This window comes from Marmota monax, unplaced genomic scaffold, assembly GCF_021218885.2.
Source record: "Marmota monax isolate L192 unplaced genomic scaffold, Marmota_monax_Labrador192_F-V1.1 WCK01_AAM20220418_F8-fsc00253, whole genome shotgun sequence".
In the NCBI taxonomy this organism is placed as follows: Eukaryota; Metazoa; Chordata; class Mammalia; order Rodentia; family Sciuridae; genus Marmota; species Marmota monax.
In genome coordinates this window covers 1,909,222-1,923,935 of record NW_026695237.1, presented here as the reverse complement: position 1 = coordinate 1,923,935, position 14,714 = coordinate 1,909,222, and the positions used below count along the sequence as shown (strand labels likewise).

The 14,714-nt window shown below is 40.3% G+C and overlaps 1 protein-coding gene across 2 annotated transcripts in view; it reads left to right on the top strand.

Annotated features, from left to right (window-relative positions):
• Window positions 1-14,714, top strand: part of Osbp2 (oxysterol binding protein 2) — a 187,093-nt gene that overhangs the window by 18,078 nt on the left and 154,301 nt on the right. For both annotated transcript variants that reach the window (XM_046439512.2, XM_046439511.2), the window contains exon 2: window positions 11,649-11,857. In XM_046439512.2, coding sequence (XP_046295468.1) covers window positions 11,649-11,857 — 209 coding nt within the window. The remainder of the gene's footprint in view (window positions 1-11,648; window positions 11,858-14,714) is intronic.

The window sequence follows — 14,714 nt, the reverse complement described above, 5'->3', positions numbered from 1 at the left end:
AGACTGAACTTTCTTTCTTTTAAAATTTTTCAGATACAGCTTTCATTGATTAAATACTTAGTATGTATATCTTTAGAGATGAAGTTTTCAAAATATATTTAATAAAAATGGTATTAACATGCCTTAAAAGTTAACAGTAATTCCCTAATGTTATAAAATATTCAATCAGTATTAAAATTTACCCATTGATTTATAATTTTTTATAGTTTCCTATTATGACTCGGCCCTGTGGACATCAGCTTTTTTCCTTTTTCTTTATTTAAATTTTTTTTTTTGTGTGTGTGGTATTGGGTGTTGAACGCAGGATCTAGACAGAGCATGCCAAGCAAGTGCTCTACTATTGAGCACCTGATATTTTGATGGGAAGCACATATTGTCCAAGCCCCCTACCAATGCTCACATCAACAGTGATTATGATGATTTCCTAGGCCCATTAGTTCATTATGGGTTGTAAAATGATGATATTCATTCCTTTTCTGCCGCAGTCTGGCTGGGCACAAATCACGAGCCACTCAAGCAGGAACAAACTTTATTTCCAAACTCCACAGGCACACTCCACACATGCTCCCTGTGAATCTGTCTCTAACGCCACCCACACGGCTCCTCCAGGCACTCACCACACCAACAGGAAATTCCTCCTCCGGACCTTCCCCAACCAGCGAGAACCCTCCAGGAGTCCAGGGAGAACTCCAAAGTAGTGTGAGAACTCCAAAGCAGCAGGCGCCCGAGGCAGCAAGAGCCGCCCCATTGCCCGACTGTAAAGGTCAAATATACAATACAATCAATCCAGCATCACAGCAGTTATATATAGCTTAACTCAAATCATCATCTCAATGGTTCGCTGGCGTCACCTTTCAAACATTCCCTCTGGCAAATGCCAGGCATCATACTGACTGGCCGGGCAGTGGCTCTCAACACTTTTCCAGTTATTAGCGGGAATGATTCTATAACAGAAATTTCCCCTCATCAAACATTTGTTTACCCAATGGCTTGGTTAATATGGGAATGGTTGAATTTCTAGCAGAAATCTACACACACGCATTCTGAGCCCCAGTAAACAGAGATTTAATTTTTGCTTCAACTGTCAGACACAGCCCATATTTTTGCTTCTCATATTCCTTCTTCTTCCCTAATGTTCCCAGATTCCTTCTTTTGGCACACATTTTCTTCTTAGATAACTTCCTCCAGCCTTTCTTTTAGGGTAGATCTGCCGGTGGCAAATTCTCAGTTTTCCTTCATCTGGCAATATCTTCATTTTCCCTTCATTCCCAAAAGATGTTTTCACTGGATTTAGAATTTTGGTTCTTTCAACACTTGAAAAAATATTGTGCCTCTCCCTTTGGGTCTCTCTGGTTTCCTGCTGAAATCTTTTGTCATTCAAAATGCTTTCTCCCTGGCTCAGCAAGGCACTGGGTTTGATCCTCAGCACCACATAAAAATAAATAAATAAAATAAAGGCATTGTGTCCAACTACAACTAAAAAAATATTTTAAAAAAATGCTTTCTCCCTAGGAAAGGCATTGCTCCTGACCCTCTGCTTTCAAGAGCTTTTTTCTTTGTCTTTAATTTCTAGAAGTTTGATTATGATAGATATTGGCATGAATGTCTTTGAGTTTATCTTGTTATTGTTAACCTAAAAAGTTTGTTTGTTCAGCTTCTTAAATTTATAGATTTGTATATTTTTGCTAAATTTGGGGAGATTTCAGACATTATCTCTTCAAATACTTGTCCTGCCCCACATTCTTTCTTCTTTTTCTCCTGGGACCCTTTGACACGAATGTTAGATCTTTTGTTGTAATCCCATGGGTCACAGGGCTCTGTTCACTTTTTTCGTCCCAATCCATTTCATTTCTGTTGTTCAGACCGGGTAGTTTCTATCTTCAAGGTAACTGAAGTTTTCTTCTGTCCACTCCTTCTGATGTTGAACACGTTATTGAGTTTTTATAAAATTGGTTGTTATGTTTTTTGGTTGTACAATTTCTATCTGATTCTTTTTTTAATCTTCTATTTCTTTGCTGATACTTTATATCATTGAAGAGACTCACTGTTAAACCTTCTATAGAAATAGCTGAAGTGTTTAGGATGAGCATTTTTAAAAACTCCTCAGACTGGGGCTGGGGTTGTGGCTCAAGTGGTAGCGTGCTCCCCTAGCATGGGTGAGGCATTGGGTTCGATTCTCAGCACCACATAAAAATAAAATAAAGATATTGTGTCCACCTAAAACTAAAAAACAAATATTTAAAAAAAACTCCTCAGACTAACAGGGATAGGAAAACTTAATTGCATGTATTGCTTAGCTATTACTTATTTTTTAAGTGGATTTGATACCAGAGATAGGGACTTCTGAACTGGTGACTATAGAAATGAAAACCGGGCCAAGAAGTACAAACACACCAGGCAAAGGTTTAATGGGGGTAGGGGTTACCTCAAGAAGAGGGGAGAGAGAGATTAGGCTGCTCATCACATCAGAGAAGGATAAGCCTTTTACTGGGTTGCTGACAGGGGCTAGGGTCTAATTGATCATTATCACAGTTCTGACTTTTCCAGGAGGCTCTGAAGTCCTTATCACTTGAGAGGGCAATCCAGTTCCCATGAGATGATTTCTCCTCCTACTTGGGGTGTGGGAGGAACAGCCACAGTTCTTGTCATGGAGTAATTGCTGTCACTTAGGGTGGGTGATCTATTTATGAGACTCCGCTGATCCTGGAATCCAAGGTGACTGCAGTTTAGAGCAAATACCAGAGATAGGGACTTCTGAACTGGTGACTATAGAAATGAAAACCGGGCCAAGAAGTACAAACACACCAGGCAAAGGTTTAATGGGGGTAGGGGTTACCTAGGCATTGCTCCCAGGGGCTGGAACAGAATGTCATAAAAGCTGGCAGTTGAAAGTCCCTGCAAATCTTGAAAATATTTTAGTTACCCTTATCTTGGTATCTCAGTCTTGAAGGGAAAGAAAGTATGTTAGGGAAATTTAGGGCTAATAAACCATGAATTATCAGTTTTTACACAGATTAACTGAAATGATTAACATGCCTACATGCAGAGCTGAGCAGAAATCTGACACAAAGTTCAAGACACAAAAAGGAAGAGATGCCAAGCCTTTATCCTTCTTTAAGTTACCCATCAGGCATCAGGAGGCCCAAGTGAAGAGTCTGTGCTTTTTAGCAAAGGTAGCCTAAGTTCCTGTTGTGACTAGGGGTGGGTGGGGGGACGGACCCAGGCTCATCCAGGTTTTGTGAGACTTTTAATGGGCATCAGGTCATGAGTGAAAGCTTCCGGAACACATCTGCCCTTTGTCCCTGTGGAGATCTGGAACCATCTTAGGCTAATGTTAGTGATAATAAACTCTGGAAGTTTACAGTTGCTTTACCAAATATATTTTAAGACCATCTTGATTATAAGAAACACCTTATATTTAAGTACTGTTTTCATTGGAGAGCTGCAGTCTTTGTGATCAAATTAAAGGTATTTAAAATTGAGTTGATTCACTTGACAAATATTTATTGAACATGAACTATGTGGCTGACATTGCTGGCAGCTGGAGATACAGCAGTGAATTAGACAACCATTAGCCCTGAGTCAGACAGATTAAAAGGCAATCCAAATAGGATATGTAGGAACACTAAAGGAGGGACCCCAAGGAGTGTAGGAGCTTGGCAGGGAATGTAAGAAAAGCTCTTGGAAAAAGTGAAATTTCAGCTGGCATGCAGAATAAGGTAAACAAGTGGGCAGTGAAAGAGTGTACACATGGAGGGAACAGCATGCAGGTAGAGGGAACAGCATAGGTATAGGGCAAGCTCATAGGCATAGGGACATTGTATGCTTGGAAGCAGCAGACAGGAACGAGACAGCCAGAAAGAACTGGTAAGTCTTCATTCTAAAGAAATAGAAGTAATTGAAAGGTGTTTAAGCAGAATGTTGACAGGCTTGGCATGAAGTTTTAGAAAGACGCAGTGCAGGAATTGTCTGGAAGGGGTAAAGGGAGTCTCAGAGAGACTGATAAAGAGGCTATGGGTACTTTCTAGATGAGAGATGACCATGGCTTAGAGCAGTGGTGAGCGAGGGCAGCTGGAGCAAAGTGGATTGATTTGAGAGAGAAACGGGGGGCATGATGGAGATTTGAGTCCTGCTTGGTGAGTTAAGGGTGAGACTTTATCCTCATCAGTCATGCATTCCAAAACGTTAATAACATGGAAAAATACCACAGTCTGTTATTTTTGTTGTAGAAAAATGTCATGTTCATCCATTTTCCACTTGACATTTTTCAGCCTAAATTTGAGAGATTAAACATTTCTTTAATATTCTGTGACAGGCTTTCTACTTAATGATCTTAGGAACCACCTTAAATATTGCTAGGTTGTACATGGTGTTCTAACATTTTGGTGGGACCATAAAATGGATCTGATGGATTTTCAGTGAGTGGTACTAATTGGGTGGTGTGTTATTATCATGTTATTTCCCTTTAAGCATGGGAATTTGGCAGAACTTTGGGTGGGGATGACACTTAGATTGGTGTCACTGAGCTCTGGGTTTGAGCCAGATCACCTTCCTGGGCCTGTTTTGCTGCTTATGTGTAACACTCATGCATTAATTTACTTTGCTAGCATGTCACCAGAGCTCTTACCATGTTATCTCTGACAAGATAGGGACAAGACAGACTGGAACCATATCTCATGGAAATTATGTTTTAGCTTGTAAGTTATAGATACAAAAACCAAGTAAACCAAAACATTATTTCTGGATAGCTACTCCACTATTCTCCATGGTAAGAGCCCTGTGCTGGTGGCTAATAAACCTGGTTCTAGTTCTGGCCTTGATGTTGACTAGTTCTATGTGCCAGAGCTTCATCTTTTATCTTTTCCTGATCTCTTACCTGTTTTTTTTTTATTTTTAACTGTAAAATGTGGCTAATTCCCTCTGACATGTGCCTTCCATATGAGATAAGCGAATGTCTAAACATTAAATGTCTAAACAAATGAATGTCTGCTTTGCTTACATTGTGGGCCCCTGTGAACATCAAGAGTCATATTTGTGATGGTCCCCATAGGAAGTGAGGCACTATTGCAGATGTGAGTTGCATTGATAAAAATGTTGTATTTTATAAGTTACTGTCTGTCATCTTTTTTGGGTAAACATTTCACAAAATTGTATTTTCAGCACCAGGAGAATGGCTTCTAAGCCTCCATTTTATTTTCATTTAAAAAATTACATCAGAAATGTCCTCATAGCAGAATTTATTTAGCATTTCTCAAGGGAACTTTAACTGTCAAATAATGAGGCCAGAAGCAAAATGAAACAATGTCATGTCTCACAGTGACAGTGTCATCTCTGAAGGGAGATGACATGACACAGTGGAGGCTTCTGTTTGATGGTAACATCAGGCATTTGTAATATTGGGAATTTTCCAAATGGTGCTATCTGATGAGCTTCGATGGTTTTGAGAGTATAAATGAAACCTGGGGGACAAGTCTGCACAGCCCAGTGGGTAAAAGGCAAAGCTGACGGTGGGTGGGTGGGCCTGATGTAGGGGCATGGTCCCCACAGGACCTACAGGGAGGTGCCCGTTTCTGCATTCCAGTCTTTGCATCTGGAACAGGGAGGAGAATTTCTACCTTTCTATCACTTCTTAAGTGATTATTTCCTATGAGACTTAGATGGTATACCCTCAGGATGAGGTCAGTAGAATGAACAAAAAGAGGTTCTTTATGTCAACCAGAGAAGATCCTAACAGCATCCCCTTGACCTAAGAGAGGTTGAAAGATTATGGCTGGCTTCATGGCCCTCTCTAAATAATAATAATAATAATAATAATAATAATTATTATTATTATTATTATTATTATTATTATTTTGTATACTGAGCATTGAATTGAATCCAGATGTGCTACCACCAAGCTACATCCCCAGCTCTTTTTTTTTGAGATAGAGTCTCCTTAAGTTGTTAAGACTGCCCTTGAACTTATGATCTTCCTGCTTCAGTCTCCTGAGTCACTAGGATTGTAGGCATGCTTCAGTGCACCTGGCACAAGTTGATAAATTTTTATTTAAGGAATTTCACATTGTATTTCCTTCAGCTGTCCATCAAGGTCACCTGGGGTTTCTCTTTTCAACTTTTCATTGGAGTATAACATACATTCAGTAAAGCAGGTAAATATAAGTGAATTTTCATGAGGCAGGTACCCCATTTATTTTGAATTTATTTCCTTCCACTCATTGTTAAACAGTGACTTGCAATTTATATCACTGTCACCTTACAGAATTGGTTGTTCTTAGAGGCCAGATAAATGTATCATATTTACCTTTATACCCCACACACCCCGCCCCATCCTAGTGTCTCTAGCATGGTTCCTTTATAGAGTAGCCCACAGAAATTGCTTGCTGAATTCGAACATGGAAGGTTGGATGGGAATTAACCAAGTGAATCATGGTCAACTTGAGCTAGCATTGAATGAAAGTTACATATCAGCCTACATGCTTTGCTCCAGAGTTGTAGCTTTTTCTATGTGTCTGAATTCAAACTTGCTGGCTTGTCATTTGTTTTCTTGCCTTGGACATTTTTTTTGGTGAAGGTTGGGAAGCATAGCCCAAGGCAAAGATGAAAGACCTGACACTTTGTTTGGGAGATGTAGTCCCAGAGCAGTGAGCCAGCAACAGCAAGTGAGGCAGAGGACAAATCAAAGTGAACCTGCAGTGCATTTCCTTGCTAGATGTCATTTCACATCTAGAAGTGAGCTACAGAGAGACACCATGGTTACTCAGTTTGTTAGTCAGCTTTGCAACACTGTGATCAAAATACCTGACAAGAACATCATAGCAAGGAAAAGTTTATTTAACTCATGGTTTCAGAGGTCTCAGTCCATGGTCAGCCAGCTCCATTGCTCTGGGCCTGGTGAGGCAGAACATCACGGTAGAAGGGTATGGCAGAAGAAAGCTGATCAGTTCATGGTAATCAGGAAGCAGAGAAAGGAAGGAGCTGGGGTTTTGGAGAAATTAAATCCTTCCAGGTCATGCTCCCAATGACCTATTCCCTCCCACTAGGTCCCAGCTCCCAGTAGTCCATTCAGCTATGACTGATAAGGTAAGAATCCTTACGATCCAATCATTGCCTGCAAGCTCTGAACTTTATACAGCAGGGACTATGCTTTCAACGTAAGACTTTGGGTGACATTCCAGATCCAAACCATACACTCAGCAAGCATTTTTGCTCAGGACCTGGACTTTCCTATAAGGTTCACAAGGAGAAAACATACCTTGGAGAAGTCCACATAGGGAAGAACAGAAAGGGGATTTATTTGTCCCATTTATCTCCTGTATCCACTGTGGCTTTTCATGCAAGTCTAGAAATGAAGGGACAATTTGGCATGAATGAAGCATTGGCTTCTTCATTAGCACTGTTTTTCACCTCCTCCTCCTTCTTTTTTTTTCCCTCCTATGGGTTTCAAACTTCCCAGCATGCACACAGTGCTGGGTTCAATCCCAGAACTGCAGAAATAAACAACAAACTCTTTCTATCTCCCATCTAGACTGGGAGGTATTCCCTTCCTCCCTCAGCTTTGCTCTCCACTCTACTCTTGGGTTAATGATTTTTAAAATGCCTCCATTTAGTTTAGTCTAGAACCAGATCCTGATGGGTATTTGGGCTTCTGCCCTTCACTGATTGGGACTATCTCCAAGCTAGTCACTGAGCCTGAAGACAGGTAAGTTCAAATTTGAGCTCTAAGACTTTGTATCAGCTATGACTCTGGGAAGGAGGTGATAGCAGGATTAATTGTTTTTGTTTTGAAATAACTTAGATTTATAGAAAAGTTACGAAAATAGTGCAGCTTTCCCTGAAGTCAACATCACCAAAGTATAATTGATCAAAACAAGGAGGTTAACATTATAATAATTCTACTACCTAAGCTCCAGACTTCATTTGAATTTCACTAGTTTTTCAAGTCTTGTTTTTTTCTATCTTACAATCAATTCCAGAACTCCTTTTTTTTTTTTTTTTTTAAATGTGGTACTGGGGATTGAGCCTAGTGCTTTGGGTATGCTAGGCAAGTGCTCCACCACTAAGCTACAGCTACAGCCCCATATTTCGTGATTTTTCTATGACTGTAATTCCATCTACATTTATTAAGGAATATCTGTACCTTTTCACCCATTTATCTATTCTTCCAATTATTTACTTACATCAGTATGGACTCCTGGGTTTTATAATTACTTCTTCAACTACTACAACTACTACTTGTGGTAATGGAAATTGAACCCAGGGCCTTGTACATGCTAGGCAAGTGCTTTCACTGAATCACACCTCCAGACCTTTTTGTATTTTGAGACAGTGTTTCGCTAAGTTCCCCTGGCTAGCATTGAACTTGTGATCCTCCTGCTTAGCCTCATAAGTAAGTTCATGTAGCCTGCAAGGTACCTTATTTGGTCCCTACCTACTTGTATTTTATTATTTATTTATTTATTTCTGTAGTGCTTGAACCCAGTGTCTTGTGATTGCTAGGCAAATGCTCTACTACTGAGCTATACCTCCAACAATTTTAATTTTTTATTTTTGAAATATCCTCATTAAGATGCTTAGACTGGTCTGGTACAGTGGCTTACACCTGTAATCCCAGGGGCTCGGGAGGCTAAGGCAGGAGATTGTGAATTCAATGCCAGCCTCAGCAAAAGCGAGGCACTAAGCAACTCAGTGAGACCCGTCTGTCTCTAAATAAAAATACAAAAATAGGGCTGGGGATGTGGTTCAGTAGTTGAGTGCCCCTGAGTTCAATCCCCAATGCCCCTCCCCAAAGAAAAGATGCTTAGACTGGCTTTGAACTTACGATCCTTCTGCCTCAGTTTTCTAAGTAGCTGGGCCACTGCACTTGGCCCTTCCCTGATTTTCTAGTTTAATTTTCCTCTTGTCCACTTTTTTTAATAGAGCACAATTTTTCATATCTCTGGTTGTATACAAAATATATTCACACCAATTCGTGTCCTCATACATGTACTTTGGATAATAATGATCATCATATTCCACCATCATTTATAACTCCAACCCCTCTGCCCTATCTAGAGTTTGTCCATTCCTCCCATGCTCCCTCTCCCTATCCCCCTATGAATCAGCCTCCTTATATCAAAGAAAACATTTGGCATTTTGGTTTTGGGGATTGGCTAACTTCACTTAGCATTATTTTCTCTAACTCCATCCATTTACCTGCAAATGCCATGATTTTATTCTCTTTTATTGCTAAGTAATATTCCATTGTGTATATATGCCACATTTTTTTTATCGATTCATCTATTGAAGGGCATCTAGGTTGGTTCCACAGTTTAGCTCTTGTGAATTGTGCTGCTATAAACATTGATGTGGCTGTGTCCCTGTAGTATGCTGTTTTTAAGTCCTTTGGGTATAGACCGAGGAGAGGGATAGCTGGATCAAATGGTGGTTCCATTCCTGATTTTCCAAGAAATCTCCTTATATGCTTTCCATATTGGCTGCACCAATTTGCAGTCCTACCAGCAGTGCACGAATGTACCTTTTTCCCCACATCCTCGCCAACACTTATTGTTGTTTGTCTTCATAATAGCTGCCATTGGAGAAAAATAGCCTCTTCAACAAATGGGTGCTGGGAAAACTGGAAATCCATAAGCAAAAAAATGAAATTAAACCCCTATCTCTCACTATGCACAAAACTCAACTCAAAATGGATCAAGGACTTAGGAATAAAACCAGGGACCTTGTGTCTAATAGAAGAAAAAGTAAGCCCTAATCTTCATCATGTGGGATCAGGCCCCAGCTTCCTTAATAAGACTCCTTTGGTGCAAGAATTAAAATCAAGAGTCAATAAATGGGATGGACTGAAACTAAAAAGCTTCTTCTCAGCAAAAGAAACAATCTGTGAGGTGAATAGAGAGCCTACATCTTGGGAACAAATCTTTAACCCTCACACATCAGATAGAGCACTAATCTCTAGGGTCTATAAAGAACTCAAAAAGCTAAGCACCAGAAAAACAAATAACCCAATCAATAAATGGGCCAAGGACCTGAACAGACACTTCTCAGAAGATGATGTACAATCAATCAACAAATATATGAGAAAATGTTCATCATCACTAGCAATTAGAGAAATGCAAATCAAAACCACTCTAAGATTGTCCACTCTTTTATTCTCAATATTCTGGCCACAGAATGTCTTTCTATTCTTCAAAAGTTTAAAACTCAGGCTGGGGATATAGCTCAATTGGTAGAGTGCTTACCACACATGCACAAGGCCCTGAGTTCAATCCCTAGCACAACCACCATAAAAAAAATTTAAAAAAATAAAAAAATAAAAAAATAAACTCCTCTTTATCTTATGATCTTTGCTTCTGCTATTCCCTCTGCCTAGATCAGTAGTCCATGTCCTTCTTTTTGAATTAATCCACAGTGTCCTTTATGGTTAGGCACTACACTATTTAGCACCTGAACAATCTCTACCCTAAAATGACTTTAAATATAAAAACATTAGACTTCCAGCAGCTATGGAAACTTGGCTATTGTTATCAGTTAAAGTGAATTTCGTTTCATCAAAAGATGCCAGGACCCAAGAGCTGGGCTTTCCTTAACCTATTTGTCATTTTCGCAAAGCAGAAAAGAATCAAAAAGGGAAACTACTGTTCAAACAAAAGATGTCTTATTCTCTTGCATCCCACAGAAACCAGGGGGGAAATGGTTCATACCTATCTCTTGGAACCATAAAAAACCATTTGACTTTAGAACAGGTAGAAGAATAAAGAACATGACAGATGATAAACAGCCAGAAATAATCAATAAGCATTCAAGGACAGCAGAAAACTGCCAAATGAACTCCTGCCACTGGAAGTATCATATGCTGACCAATTTCTCTTTCTTTTGTAACACACTCTATGGAAAAAAGATTTGGTGTTTTGTGTAGAGTTTGCTTTGAGTGAGTTAAATAGATCTAGTCATGATAGTTGGACCTCAGTTTTCAGACATCAGTCACAGTTGGAAATGGCACATGCTTTAGTCACCTCCACTTTCCCTTATTTTGCTACCATTAGCTCCATAATCCTGTAACTAGCAAAAGATTTGGTTCCTTGTCATGAGGTAGCACTATGTAATCCTAGCCAGCACCTTCAACTCATCTGTGGTAGAGCCAGAGAATGGTGGTAATTTTGCTCGATGGGTCTCTGATATAACAGAAGAGACGATGATATTCCTAGGTTGTTCCAAGTGGGAGGTGCCTCCCTTAGACTCTGGTCATCCAGTATCACCCTGCTCTAACTCAGTGGTTCTGAAACTTAGTGGAAAGATTCTAGCAGGGAGAGTGAGGCCTGCTGTGCTTTGTGTAACCCTGAGAAGTCACTCCTTTTTGCTATTTCCTGATTCTGCCAGGGCTTACAACACAGCAGACATACCTTGCATATGACACCACTGTGGGCTCTCATTCTTCTATCACTCTGCCCACTGTAGGCAGACATGGCCTCAGAATTCTTCTCAACCAAGTGATGACCAATCAGACTCAACAGGCATCATCTACAAATTGTGACTCCAGGGCCTCTTCTAGATCTCAGGGTCTGAGATTCTGAGAATGTGCCTTGAGGGTTTCTTGAGTCTGGAAGACACTGAGTCTGGGAGCCTCACCTCATGCTTTCTCTTGTATTCTACAGAAACCAGGGTGAAATGGCCCACACTTGCCGTGGAACCATCAACCTGGCCACTGCACATATTGATACTGAAGAGTCTTGTGGTATCTTGCTGATGAGTGGGGCAAGAAGTTACCACCTCAAGGCCAACTCAGAGGTGGAACGGCAGCAGTGGATCACCGTCCTGGAGCTGGCCAAAGCCAAGGCTGTTCGTGTGATGAGGTCCCATTCAGGTAGTGAATGGTTGATGTAGGGGTGTGTATGAGTGGTATCATGGGTTTAAAAGGAGTGGAAATTGAAAGCATTTGGGGGACAGTGGTGACCAGGAGACCCCGGCTAGTCTGAACCAACCTAGAAGGTCAGGTTGTATTTGTGCCTTTCCTACACAACTCATCCTTCCTTAGCAGTAAGATAGATACCCAGCCACTCTGCCAAGTCCGTCACAGGTGGCTAGCAGTCTTTGGGATGCAAATGTTTATGGGGGCAGGGGCTGTGTGATCTTTCCCTGGACAAGTCTGGTTGCCAGACTTCAGCAGACATTTCAGGTGCTATGGTGCCTCAGGCCCATACTCAGCAGTCTAGGGTGGGAGTCCAGGATTGTGCCTCTGTGACTTGGGCCAGACTTTTTTCCCATCGTCTCTTTGGTGAAGATTTTTTAGATGTTTAGCCAGAGCTGCTGTCTTTGCCATGGTGAGACACCAAACTCAGATATTCTGAGCAAGATGTTTTACTTTTTACTTTAATAAATTTAGTTTTTAATATGCAGTGTTTTTATATAATTTATAAACCAATGGCTCCAAAAGCCTATGAATAAAGTCTGTCTTTGTACCTGTTCCCAGCCACCTACCCTGTTCTCTGACCCAGAAGAAACTAGAGGTACTAGTTTCATGCATCTTTACATAGATGCCCAAATCGGTACTTATTTGTAAATAAATGCAGTGCTCTACCTTGCTTTTTACATTTAGCAGTATATTTTTTAAAATTTTCCTTATCAGTTCCTAAAAACTTCCTCTTTGTTTTCACAGCAATGTGATTTTTCATTGTATAGATGTACTGTAGTTTATTTAACCCAAAGCCTGTTGATGAAATAGTTGATTTAGGTTTTTGCCAATGTTTCAACGATACACTGTGTTGCAACATGTAAGCATTTCATTTCACACTTATGTAAATACAACATACTAGGATTCAAGTTGCTGGGTCAATGGGAGTGTATGTTTGTAATTCTGTGATGTATTGTCCAACTGCCTTCCATAGGGGGTTGTATTGTGAGATGCCAGTTCAGACTGTGAGACACTCACCTCCCTACCACCTTGTGCATCCAGAGCCATAGTAAATGTTTCTGATGATTGAAAAATGTGTCTACACAAACTGGGAGCAGGGGTTGGGCAGCTGTGATCTTTCTTAAGTTGTAAGCAAAATGACATGTGTTTCAACAGACCTGTGTAGTATTTCTGGGGAGACAGGGTTATAGGGGAGGAGCCACAGCCCTTACTCACCAGGATTATCTCACAGCCTGGGTGGGGAGACATTGGATTCTGTGTAAGGAGCTTTAGCATAAGACAGGATGAGAGGGACTAGTGACATTTGTCAACATCCTGGGCCCTATCTCCCCAAGTTATGGTCTCTCCCCCAGTGCTAGCTTCTCAATGTGCATTGAAGGGCACCTAATATCAATATGGCCTTCTTTTTTTAATCTCACCCATTTGGAGTATGGGTTCTGTCTTATTCTGTTTTCTGTTGCTATAACAAAATGCCTGAAAAGGTGGTAATTTATAAAGAATAGAGATTTATTTATTTCAAGGCTTTGGAAGCTGGGAAGTCTAATGGCATGATACCAGCATCTCCTCAGCTTTTGATGAGGACCTTCTTGTGGCATCATAACATAGTGGAGAACATCACTTGGCAAGACAGAGCAAGCCAGAGAAAACTCAATTTTATAACAAAGCCACTCCCACAATAACACATTAAACCATGAATACATTAATTCATATATTAATCCACCTCAGTCACCTTCCAAAGATCGCACCTCTCAAATACCATTCACTTTTGACTTTGTGGATTAAGTTTCCAGCACATAAAGTTTAGGGGACATATTCAAACCATAATAGGTCTCCCTGCTCAGTGATTATTCTCCCTGGGGTCAACACTCATGCAACTCTGATATGTCAATGATGATGTTGATCTTGGGATGTATTACCCAGGGTACCACTCCATCTCTCCATGAAGGAGGGGGTTGGGGTCATATCAAGCAAGGGGTATGCTAAGAACCCCTGTAGGACCTGTGGTCTTAGCTTGGGATGCCTGTTGAGAGCCACTGTGGTGACAGATGTGGCTAAGCTCAGGACAGCCATGTTGGCCAAGTGAGGATGCACTGCTACTTACCAAAGAACTAATTTCTTCTTTCTGCCTTCTTTTTTTCTAAGAATGGATGAATGAATGAAATTGCTTCATTTTCGAGAAACATCCTGAAAATAATGTAGTTTGTAGCATTTACTGGATTAATTACCATAAAACAATTTTCTTGGGACAGCCAGTAGGAAGGGTTTCTTTTGTGATTGGGGAGAAGTGCTTGCTAATTCAGCTGACAGTATGAGAGACTGGTAGTCTGGACTTGCTTTAGGGGATGTGGGAACCCCTAAAGTAACAGCCTCACCTACCTTCATTTCATGAGATGCAGCACATAGCTTGTGTTTCCAAGGGGATAGCCTTCAGAAGGGTAAGGATACAGAACAGATTACTAACATTCGAGATGAAAGTGGTGGTGACATTTCTATTGACCTTACAGAAATAAAAATGAACTATAAGAAAATACTATGAAAATTGCCTGTCAACAAATTAGATAACCTAGATGAAGTGACCAAATTTCTAGAAGCAAAAATATTACCAAGACTGAGTAAAGAAAAAATAGAAAAATCTCAATAGACCTACAATAAATAGATTATTGAATCAGTAATCAATGATCTTGCAACAAAGGAAAGCCCAGGACAGGATGGCTTCACTGGTGAATTCTAGCAATAATTTAAAGAATTTATACCACTCTATCCCAAAATCTTCCCAAAAAATTAAAGAGGAAGAAACATTTCTTATTCT